This window comes from Zeus faber (assembly GCF_960531495.2).
Source record: "Zeus faber genome assembly, chromosome: 11".
Taxonomy (NCBI): Eukaryota; Metazoa; Chordata; class Actinopteri; order Zeiformes; family Zeidae; genus Zeus; species Zeus faber.
The window spans coordinates 7,302,272-7,322,988 of record NC_137205.1 but is presented as its reverse complement, the minus strand read 5'-3'; the positions used below and the strand labels follow the sequence as shown (position 1 = coordinate 7,322,988).

The 20,717-nt window shown below is 42.9% G+C and overlaps 1 protein-coding gene across 1 annotated transcript in view; it reads left to right on the top strand.

Annotated features, from left to right (window-relative positions):
* The first annotated feature begins 5,282 nt into the window (after positions 1–5,282).
* Positions 5,283–20,717, top strand: part of cpt1a2b (carnitine palmitoyltransferase 1A2b) — a 44,185-nt gene continuing 28,750 nt past the window's right edge. Inside the window, 3 exon segments of the mRNA XM_080009364.1 lie at positions 5,283–5,374; positions 9,870–10,012; positions 15,668–15,807. Of these exon segments, the coding sequence (XP_079865490.1) occupies positions 9,872–10,012; positions 15,668–15,807 (281 nt within the window). The 5' untranslated portion in view covers positions 5,283–5,374; positions 9,870–9,871.

Here is a 20,717-nt window from a genome sequence, read left to right as displayed (position 1 = left end):
ACGCCCTATCCCCGGGGTCGTGTGGATTGAAAAAATGTCGCGATGATGATGATGATGATGACGATCGGACATAATTTCGGAGCACCTCTGCAGTCTACAACAGCTACGATACCATATTGCCTTTATCGGTGGAGAAAAGAGAGATTCAGCTGTACTTTGAATACACTTCGCATCGGGCAGTTATACTCCTTGCGGACAGATATATATACAGATAGATTGATAGATAGATAGATGCACGGGAAATTTTGAGCTGATAGACACGTGAAGGATAGCTCGGCGGAGGGTAGATAGGTATTTTTGTGATAAGGAAATGTCGTCGGTCGTCGTAGCTGAGAGACGTGCCTGCAAACATGGCAACCCAAAGATGAGGGAAAAAGGGGGGTAACGCGTCAAGAAAGAAACAAAATGGAATTTCTTCTTTTAAAACGCCGAGATCGGAGCAACTCTAAAAAGGGGAAACGTCAGGACGGCGGGGAAAAAAAGGAGAGGAGTGAAGTTTACACCAAAATGGCCACTCGAAGGAACAACCATGCTGTCAGAATGGATCGTCACGCAACTTGGGAGAACGTCCGGGATGTGTGTGTCCGTCGCCCTCTCTCTCTCTCTCTGGAAGGAGAGGGAAGAGCATGTGGAGATGAGACCCAGACACAAGATGCGGGGAGAGCGGGAGAAAGAAAATGGAGGGGGGGGAAACTTGAGACAAAAAAGGGGGCAGAGAAATGTTGTGGGGAAAACGCTGCACTGGTAGAGGGAGGGGGGGAAAAAACAAGGAAAGTTGAAGCCACAGCTAATCGATTGGAATCCAATGTGTTTTTTTTATACTGTTTATTTATTTTTTGTTTATTTATTTGTGTTGATTTTTTTTTATTCGTTTATTTATTTGTATTTGTTTATTTATTAGTTATTTAAAATCCTCACCGCCACCGGGACTTCACCCCATTTCTCCGTTTCCAGCGCAGTGAAGCAGCTTATTTCTTTTCGAGGTTTTCGCCGCGAGTATTTTCTTCACCGCATTCCGCCGTTTATTAAATGAGGAGGGACGAAAAACGTCTTTATAATATTATTCATCGATTTATTTTACATTGTGTACAGTATGTTTGTTCGCGCTGTTTGCGTCCTTTCTGTTCCTTCTTGTGCTTAACTTAATCGTCACGCATCGGCGGGAGTCGGAACGGTGTGTACGGAGCGCGGATTGGACCAAAACACCTCCTTCGACGTTCGCGTTAACGCGTCAACTGTGTACCGTCCATTTTGAACGTAAAGCAAGAGAGAAAACGCGTCCCCGCCCAATTGATTGAATGTGGCTTAAGAAACAATATTGATTTACGGTGACATTATTGACAAGTTTATTGTAAATAATGTTAATAATTTTTGAGTTTATTTTATGTTTTTCCCTAGGCTACCGGTTACTTATTGAGAAAGCATGTAGCCTGTCTACATTATCAACGCTTGACGTAATTTAATGAGGTGTGTTCGCCTAAGTGCCACTAGGTGGCAGTATTACAGCACAAATGGCAACCTGTTGAATTTTGAGTAGATTTGGGGGGAAAGAAATAATTTGGTGTTCTGCAAGACATTGATTTCCATGTAAACTGGTTAAGATCCTTAATGGATCTTGGAGACATTTTTAGTGCAGCCAAGAGATATTTTTGATTGTAATGGTGGTGTGTATTATATTTTACATGGTGACTATTATGTTAAAAAGAAAGTCAAATTTAACATTTGTCATGAACACACATGAACAGTGTTGATAAGGAATTACAGTTTTACTGTTTAAAACACCACATTTGCTCACCTCAGCCACCAGAGTTCAATATTTAAAAACTTGCACAGATGGACTGTCCCACATACAAAATCACAGTTGCATATAAAGCCCCTTTCACACATGCAGTCTTTCCCAGCGAGGTTGCAGAGCAGTTCCTGCATGGGGTCATGTGTGAATGGGAGCAGGGATAGATATTCGGAATGCCGAATTCTGATTGTCCTCCAGGAGAATTATATGCGCCTCACAGGGCCAAGTAATGCATTCATCTCTTCATTTTATATTCACTTTGGGGTCAAACACCTAACACTCACCTGGTCTGAGAAAGTAAAGGGATGCAAATTTTGGCGGGTAATAAAATACACATCTGCCGAATAATGCATCCACACCGCAATTTCATTCCTCTATAAACCAAGTTAGGGATAACACCGGAAAGGTTATCCCAGTATTTTACTGGGAACTGTGTGTGGAAGGGGCTTAAGACATGTGATAGGTATGTAGTACCACAACTTAGGCATATGTACAGCCCAACACAGCCCCTACATCAGAAAGGGGCATAAAGGGTAAGTTGACGCCAGCTGATAGCATGGAGACGTTCAAGATGAACATTAGGACTTACAGCGCTTTAAGACGTACAAATTTACGCGAACATCGAACAAGGCGTTTTGGTCCAATCCGCGTTCCAAAGGATTGTGGTGTCTGTTCAAAAGAAATACGAGAAAATAGGAACCTGCTTACAGGCGCCCTCTAGTTGGGTTGGAAAACTGCTGCAAAATCTACCCTGGTCACAACTTTACAGCAGTTTACTCTGTAATGTTGTTGTTTTGTTTTGTTTTTTCAAATTGTTTGCTTGTTATTGGTATTTCCTTTACACGTTTCATGATTTAAGCTAAAACACAAACACACACACACACACACACACACTCACTCACACACACACACACACACACACTCACTCGACATACATGAACACACTCAGTGAGGGATTGCCACCGTTGGTCTACCAGGTTGACCTCGACTCAATAATAACACATGGAGACTCGCTCAGTCATGCAAACATTCATTCATTCATAAATTCCTTTCATTTGTCATATTGTTTATAATACCTGACGCTCAGCATATAGAAGGCAAGTAAAGCCGATGCATTCCCACTACTAGAATGTTACAAAGATGTGTTTTGTGTGTGTGTGTGTGGGGGGGGGTGTTCTAGTTTCTAGGTCCTAGTTTCACTCACACATACACACACACACACACACACACACGTCTGTGTTTGTTGGAGATTTTCGACAACTAATGAACATGGTTAACCTCATCGAAACCTATGCTCCGCCCCTGCCCTGAAGGCGTGAACTCCCTTATTAGCCTACCCCAAAAAGGTGTCTCTTTGCGGTTCCGGAAGGGGTGGTCTCAGTATCGTACCTGGACTAGGGGTCTACAACATCAGGTGAAAATGGGGGTCAGCGACGTCACAGGCCCTTCTCTCTCTCTCTCTCTCTCTCTCTCTCCATCCCAAATTGGATCGCCCCTTGGAGTTGTTTTCGGGGTTTAGATGTACACAATGTGGTGAGGGCAACATTAAGAGAGGAGAAACCGGGCGGGCTCAAGGAGCCGGTTTCGACGACTCGCCTTTGAATGTGCGCGGCCGACATGGGGCCGCGAAACGACCCGACGGCATGACAAAACACCCCTTCTCTACCTCCATCCATCCATTCAGCTATTCGGCCCCGCCCGCCCGCCTGTCTGATCCCACCTGCATTTTCTACAATTTCCGCCGCCCTCTTTGTATGTTCGATGCCTACCCTCTGTCCTCTAGGAACTAAGTACACCTCACCTAACCCACTAATGTAATAACCTCCACTTCCCCACCCTTGCACCCCTTCACCCCCCCCCCCCCCCCCCCCCCGCTTGTGTACATTTTATATCCTGCATACTTCCAAGTGCGGTGCACCTCCGTAGGCCCCGTGCACTCGTCCTCCTCCATCGTGCGTCGTTCTTCGTATCTATGTATGTTCACTATCTTTTATCGACACTGTAGTCGCCATATCTTCTTCTTCCTCATCGTTATCGCTCATTCTTCTTCAACAGTTATGATTGTAAGACTATAATCTTTTCCTCCCCCCGCAACACCCCGACCCCCTTGCCCCCCCCCCCCCCCCCTTCCACCACCACCACCAACACCAACCCGCCCGGCCTCCTCCGTCGCCACCCCCACCCCCACCCCCTCCCCACTCCAACTTCCCCTTCTTTCCCCGGCCTCAGCCCCAACATGCACAATAGAACAAAGTTTGTCTCGATATACGAATTAAGGAAAAATCGGACACTCGAGGGGGTCAAGAGTACAGCAAAACTTGATAAACGACGATGATGAAAAGAAATGTCTGTAGTAAAAAAATAAAAATAAAAAAGAGGAAAAGTGCACTATTATGACGATTATTATTGCCTGTGAGAAATACTGACCAATAAATGACAACAGAAAATAAGAGGGAGTCATTGTTCTTCTTATGTTTGTCGGCGTTTTACCTTTTCAGGGTAGGTTTTTTGGGGGGTGATGCTTGATTCAACCGCCTTTTCAAAATAAAATGTCATGAAGACGTTTTTTTTAAACTTTTAATGTACTGTAGAAGAAAAGAAAAAAAGAATGCCGCTGGTCTACGGGAAAACTTGTTTTGCTGGGTGTTATCCTTTCGATTAAAGGATAGGCTTTGCTATTTTTCAACCCAGATTGAAATGTTTGTTCCCCATCATTTATATCGGATCAGAGCACAACTTCGCTCAACACTTTGACCTATTTTAAGATTCAGAAATGTACCACTGTTTCAGCTCCTTGCTGTGCTTGAATGCAGTTTAAGCCTTAATTGAAAGATGTTGAACCTCACAAAAACGGGAAACTCACTCTACGTTTCTGGATGTCTTTATTTATGTCTTGAATGTCCAGGAATATCACATTTCTATTGTCAACCCACTTTATTGCAGTACATCCAAAGCATAACATTGGATACCTTATGAATTGGTTTTCTTTACTTTGCATCACTGGCAACAAGTTATATCATTGACTCTCTTTATTTGTGGTTTGTTTCATTTCTGTCAAATTAATTGATATCGAATTCCGTCATTTCTATGGGAAAATAAGTTTTGTAATGTAAACTATATTTGGTGCTGGACTGCAAACGGAGTATACAAACGTATACAACAACCCCGTGACAATGTGGAGAGGATATCCTACTGATACATAAAAATTACACCTCAATATAAAATATAGAAATAAACCCTAAATCGGTGCGTGGAGAGGCATCTAAGAGAGCGAGGCCGCCATTCTTCACCACCGTCAACGCGGTCGTGTAGCGACGCGCATGCGCACTACGATCCCTTCGCCCAGCCCGCCTCGGATCCACAGTGGGCGGGGCCTAACAGATGACGTCACCGCGAGGCTCGCAGCTTCCCACTTTCTCTGCGCGAGGGCGTGTGAGCGTGTGTGTGTGCGCGTGCGTTTGCGTGTGTTTGCGTGCGGACCGAAGCAGATCGAAGACGGGCGCGCCTCGTCTCCTTTCCATACGCTTTCTTTTTAACGGTTAAAAAAAAACAAACAAAAACTCCCCACCAAGCACAATCCAGGTAATTTCTAACCTTGTTTTTTTTCTGGTATTTAGAGCATGTTTCCTGCTTAGGCGTGGTCTCTCTCTCTCTCCGGATATGTTTTGCTGTGTTCCGTGTCAGCGTGTGGCTGTCGGCATCCAATGAATGGACGTGGAGCTACAAAGGCACGGTTGTATCCCCCCACGTTCAAATACCACGGAGGAAAGAGATATTCCCGAAAGAGAAATGTAGGCTGCTGTATGATCATCTTGTCACCATTGACGGACCATGACGGACGCGTCGAATAACAAAATCACGTGGTTTCAAATACGACTGTTTATTAGGGATACAGCTCGCAGGACGGGAGCAATATTGTTGTTGTTCGGATTTCTTTTGCCCGGGAAAAAGATTCTGAATTTTTCGGGCTCAAACTATCAATACGATTATACCATACGAACACGGTGTCGTCGTATGTCACAAACATCTCGCAATTCAACTTCCATCCAAATCGATCCACATACGGAGGAGAGATGAGTGAAAAACCGACTAAATTTGACCCAAATATACAGGCGTGGTCTAAGTCATCGAATGCCAAAGTATCTACAACAGGGCCAAAAGTATCTGGGACACAACAATGTCAGTAGTTACGAACACGGTTGAGGTGTCGTTTGAACCGTTATGTCACAAACATCTCGTGGTTTAAGTTTGATCCAAATCGTTCCACATACGGAGCAGAAATTAGTCAATAAATCAAATTTGGCCCCAAGTATCCAGGTGTGCTTGACCGACATGACACCGTTTGTAAGCAAAATGAACGACATGAGATTTAGAGTAAGACTTATGTACTATAAATGTGCAGGTTCTGATTCAGAATGTACATTGGCACCGTGTCAAGTGCGCAGTATTGACTCTGTCGCTCTGTAGTGGTAAGAGATTACAAAACTAGGGGTGTATCTGTCTATTTATATTCCTTCTTACCTGGTAGATGTCTGTGGATCTGTTCGATTTGATATTTTATCTCTTTCTTCCAAAAAACATTAGTCCACAAAAACACGTGACCACATACAGTCAAGTCCGCTCTTTGTACGAGTAAGTGATGTGTTCAAGAGCCGAAAAAATATAGAAAAATAATTAGTCCAAACATGAGATTAACAGCCAAAGTACAGAGCAGAGAAACGCGGGGCGGCACGCAGCGGGGATGAGACAGGTCTTCCTAAGACGCAGATTTCAACTCAAACTCACGCTCCTCCCAACCAGAGCCCGGTCACAATGTCCAGTGAAAATAATTCCCTCTAAGCACAATTTTATTTTGTGTTGGGTGATAAAATGATAACGATTTGAAGCAGGAATTTGTGAAAGAAAACGTTACATATTTACTGGAAGTAGCCGAACCTTGGCGGAGCAGGGTGGGCTGCAGTGGTGGAGCGGGGCGCTTTGTAATGTCATCATCCAAATTTGTTATACATTATATGTGCAACGAGAGGGAGCCGATGCTGCGTTCCTGGGAAGCTTGGAAAATTGTTTCTTGTGTTGGTAGGAAGTAATGCTGCCCTCCATTGGAACTCAGAATATTTGTATGTATTAGTATTAATTCATTCTAGTCAAAGTGTGTTATCATTAGGCATCGTCATGCAGGCCTATATTTATTGCTCATCACAGACATACACATCCATATGGTTCCCAAAACTAGCTTTGTGTTTTCAGTCCAGCCTGCTGTGCGGCATTCTATAGATTGTGAGGAACGCCCACAGCGTGCCACTGGTCTTTCTAGTTTTTGCACGTTTCTCAAACCAGGGACCAGGTTGAGGTCCCTGGAAGTTGTTCTAAAATGGCATTATATATATATATTTTTAAATAAGAGGCATACGTTCCTCTTAGAAATGTTGAATACATTTGAAATTGTAATGATACATCGTAAAACAAAAAAAAAAAAAATACAGTAAAAAATTAATTATGTATGAACAGTAAAATAACACAAATTTTAACTGGTTACTAGTTTTTTATTTTTTTTATTGTTAACCTTCTATCTATCTATCGATCTATCTATCTATCTATCTGAAACCATTCACAATAACTGCCCTTTAGATGCCCTGTGGAATGTCAAAAGCATTCCGCCTAAACCAACTTTTTATTTGGTGACAGATTTTTCTTTTCTTCGCTAGGAAACATTTTTCGGCAGTCATTAAACATGTCCTGCTCCTCCTCGGGTGGAGTGAGTCAGGCAATGTCTTAGCACAGCGTGGCGGAGGGAATGGACCACAATAGTATCTCTCTTCCCGCTGTCAATACCTCGTTTGTTGTTGTTGTTGTGGGTTTTCTTTGGGGGGGCGGCATGCTGTGAGCTTGTATTTTTGTGTGTATGTGCGGGGGTGTGTATCATAGATTAACTGCTAGGTACTGTAATGCCCAAGCTGTCCCCTAAGCTGCTTTCACACATGCACTGCAACCCTGAAATTATCCGGACATTACCTGGAGGAGCTGTATGTGAATCATTTGACCCGGACACTATTTGGACTCTACCCAGCCAGCAACCGAGTACAAACTCTGCGCAATGTCCGATTGAGTGGTTCACAGCCAGGGAGTGGGCTTGTTGCGTGTTGATGAAGTCTCTATCATGCACCAGTTATAGTGGGGAGAACAAGTATTTGATGCACTGCCGATTTTGCAGGTTTTCCAACTTATAAAGCGTGCAGAGGTCTGTCATTTTGATCATAGGTACACTTCAACTGTGAAAGATGGAATCTAAAACAAAAATCCAGAAAATCACATTGTATGATTTTTAAATAATTAATGCATTTTATCGCATGAAATAAGTATTTGATCACCTACCAACCAGTAATAATTCCGGCTCTCACAGATCAAGTTCAAGATCTCTCACAGATCAAGTTCAAAGAGCCACCCTGACCCAATCACCTAGATCCGGGTCAGGTGTGGCTGCTCCCAAAAAATCCCATCTCCACACCACAAAATATCCAATAAAATTTCATGAATTAATACAAATGCTTGGGAGCCGTAAGAGCCGGCTCTTTTCATATGAGCCGGCTCATCCGGCTCAGTGAAGAGACAAATCTTTCAACACACTGCAAGTGCGACATATTGTAAAATATATCATATATTTTTTAATCGGAGCACACTTATTCTTTAAATACGCACACGCTACGCTCAAGCTGAGCTCTGGATCCTGCGGCTTGGGCTTGGCCCCTGTCCCCGTCCCCAAAGCTCTGCTTTAGCGATACAGTGCACAGTTCATTTTCAGATAAAGTTACATTAGAGATCACACTATTGTCGGACAATATTATCCACAAAATTACAGAGAAACCTGCAAACCTGGTTGTGATTTGAGGTTTGAAATTAAACGCTCATTTCGATCGATTCACGGAATCATGACACTTTATGAACCAATCATTGTGTTTCAGTAAAAGACAGCACGCATCTGTCTTGTCTCTTCTTTTCACTGGAACTCTGTCGAGATTTATGGAACTATGACTTTAAAACGTAACAGCGGCAGTAAAACTGTATTTCACTATGATGGTTAAATTTTGCAATTGATCCGCGGTTCACATGCGAGCCCAACCGTCGGGGCGATCTGTACGGATCACGGATCAACTGTGTTCTGTTCCACCACTAGCTTAAACTCCGGGCTCCGGGCCTCATCATAACCAAACAGGGTATTTCCAGGTAGTGAAAAACGCATCTGACATGGACAATTTCAGTTGTGTGATGAGGCAACTCCAGACAATGTCCGGACCTGATTATCTGGACATTGTCTGGAGGGCATGTGTGAAAGCAGCTCTAGTTTACACATAACCACCCTTCTCTATCACTCTCACACTCACTCCCTCTCAATCATTAACAGTGTTCTCTTGTCTTCCAACTAAGCCACATGATCTGTGGTTTTATGAGTTATGTGTTTGGTGTTTATTTTACGTGAAGGTGGTTGAGTGAAGACACTCAACCAAGTCAAACAGGACTGTGGCATTAATCAAATCCCCCTCTTATACAAACACATACTCACTCACACACAAAGGCCTGAGGCATTGAACAAGGCTGACTAAGTCTAAAACATGACTGTTTCAAATGAAACTGTAAAACAAAACGAAAAAAGAAGAAAAACATTTAAATAAAACAGCTCAGAACCCTACCTGTAAGACTCGTTTCATGACAATACACAGAAAGACCATGAAGGATCATACATATGATTGGATCATACACTAGAGTCAAGTATTATGTCAAGGAGAAATGAAATTAAAGCAATAGGAAATTGAAAATAATCCCTTTTGGGATTTGTCAGGTTTAAATAAAAAAAAATCAAACTGGAAAAATTCCTAACTAGCATTTTAATGAGAGTTAAAGATGTGTTCCAGATATACTGTATTACCCCCATTAGACACAACTAGCAAAGACGTTTACCCTTTTAAAAAGGTTGGGGGGGGGGGGGGGGGGAGTAATAATGAAGTGCTCCTAGTCAAGGCTTGGTGGTCATGGGTGAGTGATACTATTTGAAGTTTGATTTATTTTCCTTTTGTCTCTCCAGCGATGGCAGAGGCCCACCAGGCGGTGGCGTTCCAGTTCACCATCACGCCGGAGGGCATCGACCTGCAGCTCTCCTACCAGGCCCTTAACCAGATCTATCTGTCCGGAGTGCGCTCTTGGAAAAAGAGGGTCAGCCGCCTGAAGGTAAGGCCGACACTTTGAAAATGAAGGGGTGGTAAAAGTCCCGTTGTTGGGTGGGGTCTTTATCCTTCTGTATGTTGAGCCTATGAGTGGTGTGTCAGTACCGGCTCCCATTTTACAAGAGTCAATGTCCGTCTATGTCCGTCGACCGTTGCAGTTTCTCGGTGGAAAACGCAGTGAGGTCCAGACCTTTTTAATTTAACAGAGGCCTGTTTATCGTTTAGGGCAGCGTTTCCTGGCCATTTTTATTTTTTTTTATACAATGAAATAATCACTTAACCACTAAAAATGTCAAACGTATATAACTGTTTTATTACAGCCTACTAAAGCTAGGGCCACATTGCTCAATATTCAAAGGCGATTTGGCAGCGATTTGAGATCGGGCGGAGTCGTGGTAGTCCACGGTAGTCACGCTGTAGAGTCATAGATGTCGGTGATAATTATCTCTATTTGAACGTTCACTGGAAGTCCTCCCTCGCTCAAATCTGAGTATTTAAATGTATACATAAAGTGGCAAAGTGATCAAGTGTATATATAGAAATAGGTATAAATTGTAAAGTGTTCAGGTCTCAAATCCGGGGGGGCTCAGGAACTGTTGTGTAGTCCACTGTTTCTGATAATAGGGACGGTACAGTGGGCTCACGGTTCGGTCTGTATCACGGTTTTGGGCCACAGTAACGGTACGGTTTCGGCATCTTTATATTTCATAATCATTTTCAAAAATCTTATAGTATATTCTTATAGTAGTCTGCTATGAATAACTACTGTAACCCTCTGTGTCTATGACGGGGGGGGTTCAAGTTCATTGGTGGGTTGTTAGTCCAGGATAGTGAATAATTCAGATATTAATTTCCGTTATTTATTTTAATGATAATTAATGGTAATAATATTTTAAAAACTGTTCACAATAGAAAATAAATAAAACCAGTACTATAGTTAGTTATATTTATGTAGAACAGGTATAAACAGTATTTTTCCACACATAAATAATTATAGTAAAATCATTCATTTAAATAAAACCTCCGTCAGACCGGTGCGTGTGTGCCTTCGCTTTGTGCACTTGACGTGACGGTGGGTGCGCTCCTTCTCAATCAGGCCACCTCCCGGTGAGGGAGTAGCATAGGCTATCTCTTACACAGAGGAGGAAATATTTTCCAGTGGCAGGAGACATATAACTATAAAACTATAAAACTATTAAACTTGAAATCAGCTGTTTGAAATGTTCTCCGAGTCGGGGATAACGCCGATATCAGATTCAGCATCGCTGTCGGAGAACCGACTATCATCGCGGAAAATGAAGTCCAGTACGCGCTGCTTACACTGACTTGGATCTATCACACTGGTCAGATTAAGGTCTGGATATGATTTAGAGCTTCTGCCACCCGTTTCTCGTAATCCATAACAACATGGAGATGAAAGTTTTCACAGATACTGTAAGTGAAACCCGATCCTCGTCTTGTTTACGGAAGTGACGTCAGCATGACTTCTTCATTGGTATACGTTGGTATACGCCCCCTACACAATAATGTCTCCTTGCGTGTGTAAATGTAGTACGATTTAAAGGTTGAACTCTATCAAAAAGGTTTCACATTGTGAGGAATGATCTTCACCTGGACGCTCGCTTTAAAGGAAATGATCAATCAGCGCTGTTCAGTGCTATTCAGCGTCTCTGTAAGTGAACGGTGTTTCCCCGGGAATATTAAACTCCACGGTTTAACATTTATCTACTATTTACAAATCAAACTCTGTTTTGAAAATACTAGTTAAAAAAAACCCCACAAAGGAACATGAATCTGTAAAAAATCTCAACTTCCTTCTAGAAAGGTTTTTTCAACTTATTTGGTGGCTCCTGGCGAATTTAGAAATGTGCGGCAATGCAAGTTGCTGCGGTGGGTCACATATGTGGGACTTCAACAGATTTTGTGGGTCAAAAACCGGTAAATGGCGGATCTATATTGATAAAACTCGAACAACAAAGACGTCTGAAACGTCCCGGTTTTAACGCGATCTCAACCATGTCTCTGCGTACTGTGGTTGCCGTGTTTCAGATACTGAAACCTGAAAAACGACAAGAAAATGAATAATAATAAAAATCCGAGCAATCACCACGTGCGCCACAACGCATAGTACGCACGCACAGGTGGCTGTTGGCACAAAGGAACTCCTGAACCCCTCCGGGGGGTGGTGCTCCCCATCAACCATGGCTCGTCATGGAGTGGATGCGAGGGTTTGTCTAGGATAGTCTTAATTTTGTCCTTCATCCTCTCCAGCACGCCGTAGAAAAGGAATGTGTGCTGGCTACCATAGACTGGTAGAACAAGAAGTGACAATAAAATAAAAAATAGACATCTGGAACACACACCGGGTAGAGCGCACCTTTCTGCCTTCCTTTTTTCCCCGCGACAGACTTAAATATGTAAACGGGACGTCACAACGAAGACGGACGACAACACAAACTTTATTATTTATTTAGACTTAGATTAGACTTAGATTTAGACCAGGGGTGTTCAAACTTATTTCAGAGGGCCACATACAGAAAAATCATAAGAAGGGCTGGGCCACTCACTACAGGTGAGCTATATCGCCTCACCTCTAGTGTATTAAAGTTAGCAAAATCAATCAAATGTAGGTAAATTACGCTTGATAATTGAATATGCTTTAAGAAAAAAAAACAGCCTGCATCACAGTTTTCCATTAATGAGTTTTCATTTATTTTGTTACAGAAATGGCTGGCAGCACATTCTCAAAACAGCCGCCTCAGATTGCTTCTTAGATAGGATGGTGATCCCCCTTCACAGCCCTGTAAAGGGGGGAAATAAGGGGAAAAGGGGATGGGTATATTTCAATCTTGTTATGCAAATAAGTTATTGGGCTTGTTAACACATCAACTAACGTTTGTTTTAAAATGTTATTAAGTTTAATTGACTGAATTGTTCAAGTTATTGGGTTTATTAACACATGAATACTGTGTAATATATTTTTAACTCACCTATAATGGGAACAGTGTTGCACTCAGTGGGAGCAGTGATGCTGCGCTTTGGACTGAAGGGTGGCTGGCAGGTCCGGAGTAAGTTTGGTTGTTGAGATGCGAAGGACATCACAGAGATGGCTGTCGGTCATTCTGGTTATCAATCTGCTTTGGTTCAGAGTTAACAGAGAAAATGTTTGCTCACATTTGTATGTTGAGCCGAATAGACTCATCATTCTTTTTACTTGGCATCTTATCAGAGGAAACTTGGCCTTTTCCAAGCTCCAGTAGAAGTCGGATAGGGAGAGAAGCTGATGTTGATTCTTCAGAGACCAGAGTAGCCTCTTGTTCAGTGTGTCAATTGCATCTGACACAGCTTCAAAAATGTCCTTACCTGTTGTTGTGCCCTTTAGACTCCTAAGATCAAGCAGCTCCTCTGTAATGCAAAAGTTATGGCCAACTCCCCGCAAAAAAATTACCAGCTGTGCAGTGTCTGTGGCATCTGTGCTCTCGTCACATGCAATCGAGTAAAAGTCAAAAGCACAAACTTTATCTGACACTTCTGATGTTTTAAGTTAGCTGGCAAGTCTTTGATTCCTCGCACAACTATGTTTCTGGAACACAGCAAATTTTTTCTTTGATTGCTCTTGTTTTGTGGCGAAGCTGCCTTCTTCGCTACAGTAGCGCCACTTAGTGTTAAAACTAAGTCTATAGTATATATAGTCAAGCGCAAGTTTCATGTTTGGGCCCTTTCCATTATTTTTAGAATTTGCGCTGGCCACAGTTGGCACCCGGGCCGTAGTTTGGACACCCCTGATTTAGCAGAAATTACTTGATTTGAAGTAGTAATATTCATAATTTTTATTTTATTTTCTTAATTGTGTTAACTGATGGAGTTTATTTTGAATAATTAAATAAAAAGTATTATGCATCTACATGCCTTGATTATTTAATTCTCTATATAGCCTGCTTATCAATTGATTTTAAGCTCAATAAACACAGATAGTATTTCACCGGAATTTCTCCCATTTGTCCAGGAATTTGAAATCGGTGCGGGACACATTGCCCCGCACCAATCTTTTCTCACAGAAACTCTGGTCCGAGGTATAGAGGGAGACTATGAGCCAGAGCTGCCCCCCCTGGGGCGCGCCAGTGCTGCTCACCACCCAGTCTGACACACATCCCTGCAGTCGTACAAACTGTGGCCTGATGGTCTGGTAGTTCGTAATCCAGGAAACAATGGGGGAATCCACCTGCATCCTCAGCAGCTTGATGTGGGCACTGAAGAGTTGTGAAGTGAGGGAATGGTGGGGCTGGAGGGGGGGGGGGGATGGGGGGTTGGGGGTGAATGCAGTCAGAGGGGCTGGAGAGGGTACTTGATGGGACAAATAGGGTAAGGAGAGAGGTGTGAATGGGTCCAGATGAGGCGGGGGGGGGGGGGGGGGGGGCTGGGCCGAGTAGGGCTGGGGGAGGGAGAAGGAGAACAACGGACTGAGTGCTGAGTTGTTGAGGGAGACAATGAGCCTCCGAGTCGAACCTGTTGAAGAACTGGTTCAACTCGTTGGCCCTATCCAGATCTACAGCCACTTGCGGGCTGTTTGCCGCTTGAGGCCAGCGATCTTCCTCACGCTGCTCCGCACCTCTCTTGTGTTGTCCTGCCGGCAGTCCATATTTCGCCTGTACATCTCCCTTCTCTCCTTCAACCTGTCCTTGAGCTTCCTCTGCACCTGCTTTAGCTCTTCCTTGTCACCAAACGTCTGCATACATCTCTGCCTTTTCACCTGGATGTTGTTGTTGTTGTTATTATTTTTATTATTATTATTGTTATTATTATCATTATCACTTATGTTTCATGGTGCATTGTTTATGATTTAGTGGGACATGATAAACACAAGTGCTGAAAACAAGTTAATTATTATCATTATTATTATTATTATTTATTATTATTATTATTATTTTAATTGTGGTGAAAACCGGGACAATTTGGTAGTGAATGTTGAAAACCACAGAATACCGCGGGAGTCCGGAGCTCCGGCAGCGAGCAAGCCACTCGAGCCCGTGGGCTCGCAGCTTGTGCGTCGCCGCGTTCCAAAATTAAAAAAATAAATATTAATAAAACGTGTACGCGATACCTGCTAAAGCTATCTGGGTCTGTGTTGAGGTCTTGAAGAATCATATCACTTTATGGTTGGTGGACATTTGTGTATGATTGTGGCATTGTTATGTGATTGGCAGTGAGTCTTCCCAGCATTGCATCCCCGAATTTAGAACGACGATAACGTGCCTCATACAAGTTCAGACACATCTGTTGTCTGCTTGTTCAGTGGTTCCCGGGCCAGCTGTTGGTGTCTGTGTATTACACTGTATACAGTGTATTACACAGACAAAAACTGAAAAACAATGATGTATACATCAATGTTTTTCAACCACTGTGCGCTGAGCTGGCCCAGTGTGTGATGAAGAAAGAGAGAAAGAATGGGAATTTTGTATTGTTGTGTTGCAAGGACAAAATTGCAAGGTTGCACTATTCCTCTTCTTTGAGGGTCGGTTCTTGAAGAGTCACTCAGTGTAAAGAGTCAGACTCTTCGTTCATTTGAGTCAGTCGGTGCACGTTTTTTTTGTTTGCCTTTACATAGTTGCGTTGTGTTTCATGGTTCATAGGACTTGTATTTCCTTTTCTCCCACCACAGAACAGCCTGATCAAGGGCGTGTACCCCGCCAGCCCATCCTCCTGGCTGTTTGTGGTCATAGCCATCCTGGCCACCATGTACATGCGCTCGGATCCCAGCATGGGCCTGATTGCCAAGATACAGCAACACCTGCCGCTCAGGTGCGTATACACACACACACACACACACACACACACACACACACACACACACACACACACACAGAGTGCGCACAACCCCAGATTTCCAAGAGAAATTGGTATTTACTGCTGTCTTCATTGTTTTATAGACAGCTAACACACTGGTTTCCAAGGGTGGCAAGTTATTTATGTTGATGACCATTTTATCAAGGTTATGCTAGTCTGCCTCTAGAATATGTCCAAAATATTTTGGTGTAAACAGGTATTTCAAGAGAATTTAATGTCATCACAATAGCTTTGCATCGACCATTGATTCAAAAAAGAAAACCTTCTATATACTAGACAGTGCCAAATTCAGTGAAGCGTCGATTCCATGTTTTACCAAGAGTTGGCTTCAATCCAACATGCCCGACTCTCTGTTCGAGATAAACGGGTTCACCCTGACCCGGCTGGCCAGAGATGAGAACTCGGGGAAATGTATGGGCGGAGGAATCTGTATTTATGTCAATGACCTCTGGTGCCGTCAGTTCACCGTTAAAGAGACTGTCTGCGATTCCAACGTTGAGCTGCTCTGTCTGACTTTAAGACCTTTCTATCTTCCGCGAGAATTCGGATCAGTGCTGTTGTGCGCGGTGTACGTGCCACCGAGTGGCAAGGCTGCGCTTGCTGCCGCCACCATCGCGGACTCTGTCTACAAAATGCAACAGAAACATCCAGACGCTCCTGCAATTGTGCTGGGGGACCTCATTCACTGCAGTCTGGACAGTGTACTGCCTGGCTTTTGCCAAGTAGTCAAAAATGGGACAAGAAGAAATAAAATACTTCATAAATGCTATGTGAATGTTAACAATGCCTTTGCATCTAGAATTAGACCACCTATCTGCAACTCTGACCACAATGTGGTGTATTTAATGCCAACATATAAATCAAAATTTAAAAGCAGTAAACCGGTGGTGAGGGAAATAAGGGACCTTGGAAGCCAAAGAGAAGCTTAAAGCTTGCTTTGTTTTGACCGACTGGTCTCTGTTCCACAACCCATGCTCCTTAGATGAAACTGCCATGGTTACTAATGACTACATTAATTTCTGTGTTCAATCTGTCATCCCCTCTAAGAGAATTAAGATTTATCCAAACCATAAAAAGTTTGTGTCCAAAGACATCAAGAATATAATCATTATTAAAGAAAAGGGCGTTTAAAAACAAGGATGCTTTAAATTGCAAACAGTTGGAGAGGGACTTGAAAAACAAGCTTAGAGAAGCCAAGGTAGCACATAGACCGGAATTGGAGGAGACCTTCAGAGAGAAAAACCCTGAAAGACTCTGGGATAACATGAAAAAGATGACAGGTTTGTCCTCCTCCAACAAAACTATCGTGTCAGGTAATGAATTTATGGTGCAAATGACTTAAATTCTTTCTTTTGCCGTTTTGAATCTGATGGTCACGTTGAGAGATGCACTGATTTGTTTAGGCCTATCACACCCACTGACGCTGAACTGGTCACCATACCAGTGGAAGAAGTCAGGAGCACATTCCTTCGCAACAACCCCAGGAAAACCCTTTGACCTGACCACAGCAGCGCCCTTATTTTAAAATCGTTTGCATGGGAACTAGCCCCTGTGTGGCAACCAATTTTTCAGCTGTCAGTTAACACACACACTACATCCCTCAAGCTTGGAAAACTTCACACATTAAGCCCCTCCCTAAAAAACAATGCCTGAAGGAACACAACGATTATAGACCAATAGCCCTCACATCAGTCATTATGAAATCTCTGGAAAAAATCTTGATCCAGCATCTTAACAGAGCCCTACTGAATCACCAAGATCCCTTTCAATTGACATATAAGCAAGAGCGCAGCACAGAAGATGCAGTGGCCACACTGGTGCATCTAGTCTCCAAACATCTGGACTCCCCCAAAACATACGTTCGGGCTCTCTTTCTTGATTTTTCAGCGGCGTTCTCTACAATTCAGCCAGACATACTGATGGAAAAAATGATCCAGCTTCAGATCAACCCCCATCTTATACTTTGGTACTTCTCCTTTCTTACAAATAGGATCCAGCTGGTCAAGGTAAACAAGACACTGTCATCTCCCAGGATAACAAACGTAGAGGTGCCTCAGGGGTGCATTAGCTCACCTGTGTTGTTTACATTCTACACGTCAGACTGCACCTCTTCGGTACCAAACCAGTCTCTGTTAAAATACTCAGATGACTCCACCTTATTGACTATGTTGAAAAGTACTGATGATCCCACTCTGTATCAGAGAAATGTTGATTGGTTTGTGGAATGGTGTGACAAGAACGCCCTTATTATTAACTCAGTAAAGACAGAGGAAATCATTTTTGGCAAGCCCCCAACCTACCCACCCCCCAAAGTGATGATCCACAATGTTGAAATAAATCAAGTCTCTGCATATAAATACCTAGGTGTCATGATAGATGAGAACCTCTCATGGACGCCTCACATGGATTTTCTTGGTAAAAGGATACAGCAGCGCATTTATTTTCTCCGGAGATTAAAATCGTTTGGGGCCAGCAGCCAAATTATGTATTTAGTTTTTACTTCTGTAATTCAGAGCATCATGCTCTACTGTAGCACTGCCTGGTGGAGCAACCTCAGTGAAAAATAAAAGTAAACTTCAAAATCAGTTAAAACTTTGCTCCAAAATCATTGGACTTCCTGTAGCTCAAGCCTTTCAAGAGGCCCATAGCAACAGCTTGGTTAGGCTGGCCATTAAGATTTCCTCTGACTCCACACATGTTTTGCACAATGAATATCAGCCCCTGCCTTCAAATAGGCGCTTCAGAGTACATTCCTTCAATCGAAATAGGCTTAAAAACTCCTTTGTACATCAGTCCATTCTACTACTAAAAAAACAAAAATGATTCCTGAGCCTTTTATGATTTCACGGGTATTAGTCTTCTTATGTCCTTGTAAATTGTCTTAACTGTCATTTATCCTGTCACACCTGTGCTTGTCTAATCTGTCATCTGTGTTGCTTGTGTATCGTTGTGCTGTCATGCAGGGTGACATTGGTACTTGTGTCCTTTCTTGTCACTCCAGTGATTGTTTATCTGTACGTCCTAAATGTTTTCAGGGGCCTTTCCCAGGGATGCAAAATGAATTTCAGTGCCCTACTGACCAATAAAGTTGTATCGTATGTATATATTCTATATATCTATCCTAAGCTTGCTTTCCAAACATTCTTTTCAGTCCTTAAGTATCCCCAGCAAAATAAATTGGGCGATTTTGGCCTACAGTAAATATCCCCTAAGGAATTTCTCTGTCTATTATCGGCTTTAGATCCCACACTGATTTAATTAAGTGTATTCTTCGCCAGAATTGTTTTATGAGAGGAGTGGGCCGACTGAAGAAGGGCACCTTGTGTCCACAGCTGGGCTGTACCAGCAAATAAAGCAGAGTATAATGTATAATATATTGTAAACTGCCGTTGAGTCACAGAGTGATTGTATGACACCCGTAGGTGTGGCTGGTTGACCTCCGCTCTCCTTTTTTACCTACACTGTAATAATATTGGATTATTCTCAGCAGAGCTCACCGTCTGAAATATGTTTTTTATGTATTATGTCACCTAGGGTTGGTCATGTATCACGTACCAAGGAGGTGGATGAGATAACAGAAATACCTCAAAAAATAGGAGTATTGAGTACCTAATAAGGAGTAGGGCGGCGGCCTTCAGGCAGCTGCGGTTCTTATGGGAATACTGTCATTCAAGTACTGAGCTGTACACGGTGGGATATTACAACATAGTTGAAGAGGAAAAGCCTCCAGCCCTTTGAGGGACGAAGGAGATGGAACATCTACTTTATCTATGTAACTCTTTCCTTCATAACCTCGACTGTAGAGATTCAGTGATGTTTTCACGGGATTTTAACGTCCCACCTATAAGAACGAGTGACGCCGATTGACAAATTTGAAAAAGAAGTGGGCAGGGCTGGCGATTCACAGGCTGGAACCAGACTGCAACACCCGGTCGTGTAAAAATGGTCTCCTACTCCTCGGCTGTTCTACGGCCACACGGTGAATATTGGACCAGATAACCAAACATCCTTTGCTTTTTTTTTTTTTTTTTTTTGTTCTCCAAATGTATGCCCCGCCCACATGTAGAAATAGATGTATGAAAGATGACTGGTCACTGTTGCTCATGGCTTGCGGGTTTGGGCTCCTTACACCAGGTTTTGATTCTTTCTGATCTTTCTAGTCTCTAGTGCTGACCCTAGATACAAGTCTTTTCCAAATGCAGACCCACCAACCTGCACGCATTTTGTGTACGAACCACCCAATTCTAAGTCAAAATACACAGGTACGAAATGCCAGCTGAAACTATGCAAAAAAAAAAGTGTGTGTGTGTGTGTGTGTGTGTGTGTGTGTGTGTGTGTGTGTGTGTGTGTGTGTGTGTGTGTGTGTGTGTGTGTGTGTGTGTGTGTGTGTGTGTGTGTGTGTGTGTGTGTGTGTGTGTGTGTATAATTGTAATTTTATGTCGGAAATCAATCAATCGATACAAAACAACACCATAGTGTACATTTATAGGGTATTTAAACGACTTCCCTGGGATTGGACCAGATGCTACAACCTGTGGTTCTGTTACCCCTCCCTCCCGTGAGATGCACCGATCGATTGACCTGTGACTGGATTTGGTCGGTTTTCACCTGCCGATCAGCGTCAGATATATCTTCCAATTCTGGGCCGGTCAAATTCACACGCCTCATCATGTACCCGTACTCGTGAAAATGCTCCAGTACTCAAACCCGGTACCAACATAATGTAATGTAGTTGCATAGTTGACGCTCAAAAAAGAGAACGAAAGAAAGAAAATGTCGGCTGTTTGGAGGTACTTCAAGACAAACAAAGATTGGATAAGTAATTTATCTATCGCCTGACAATATTCTAACATTGTGCAAACTGT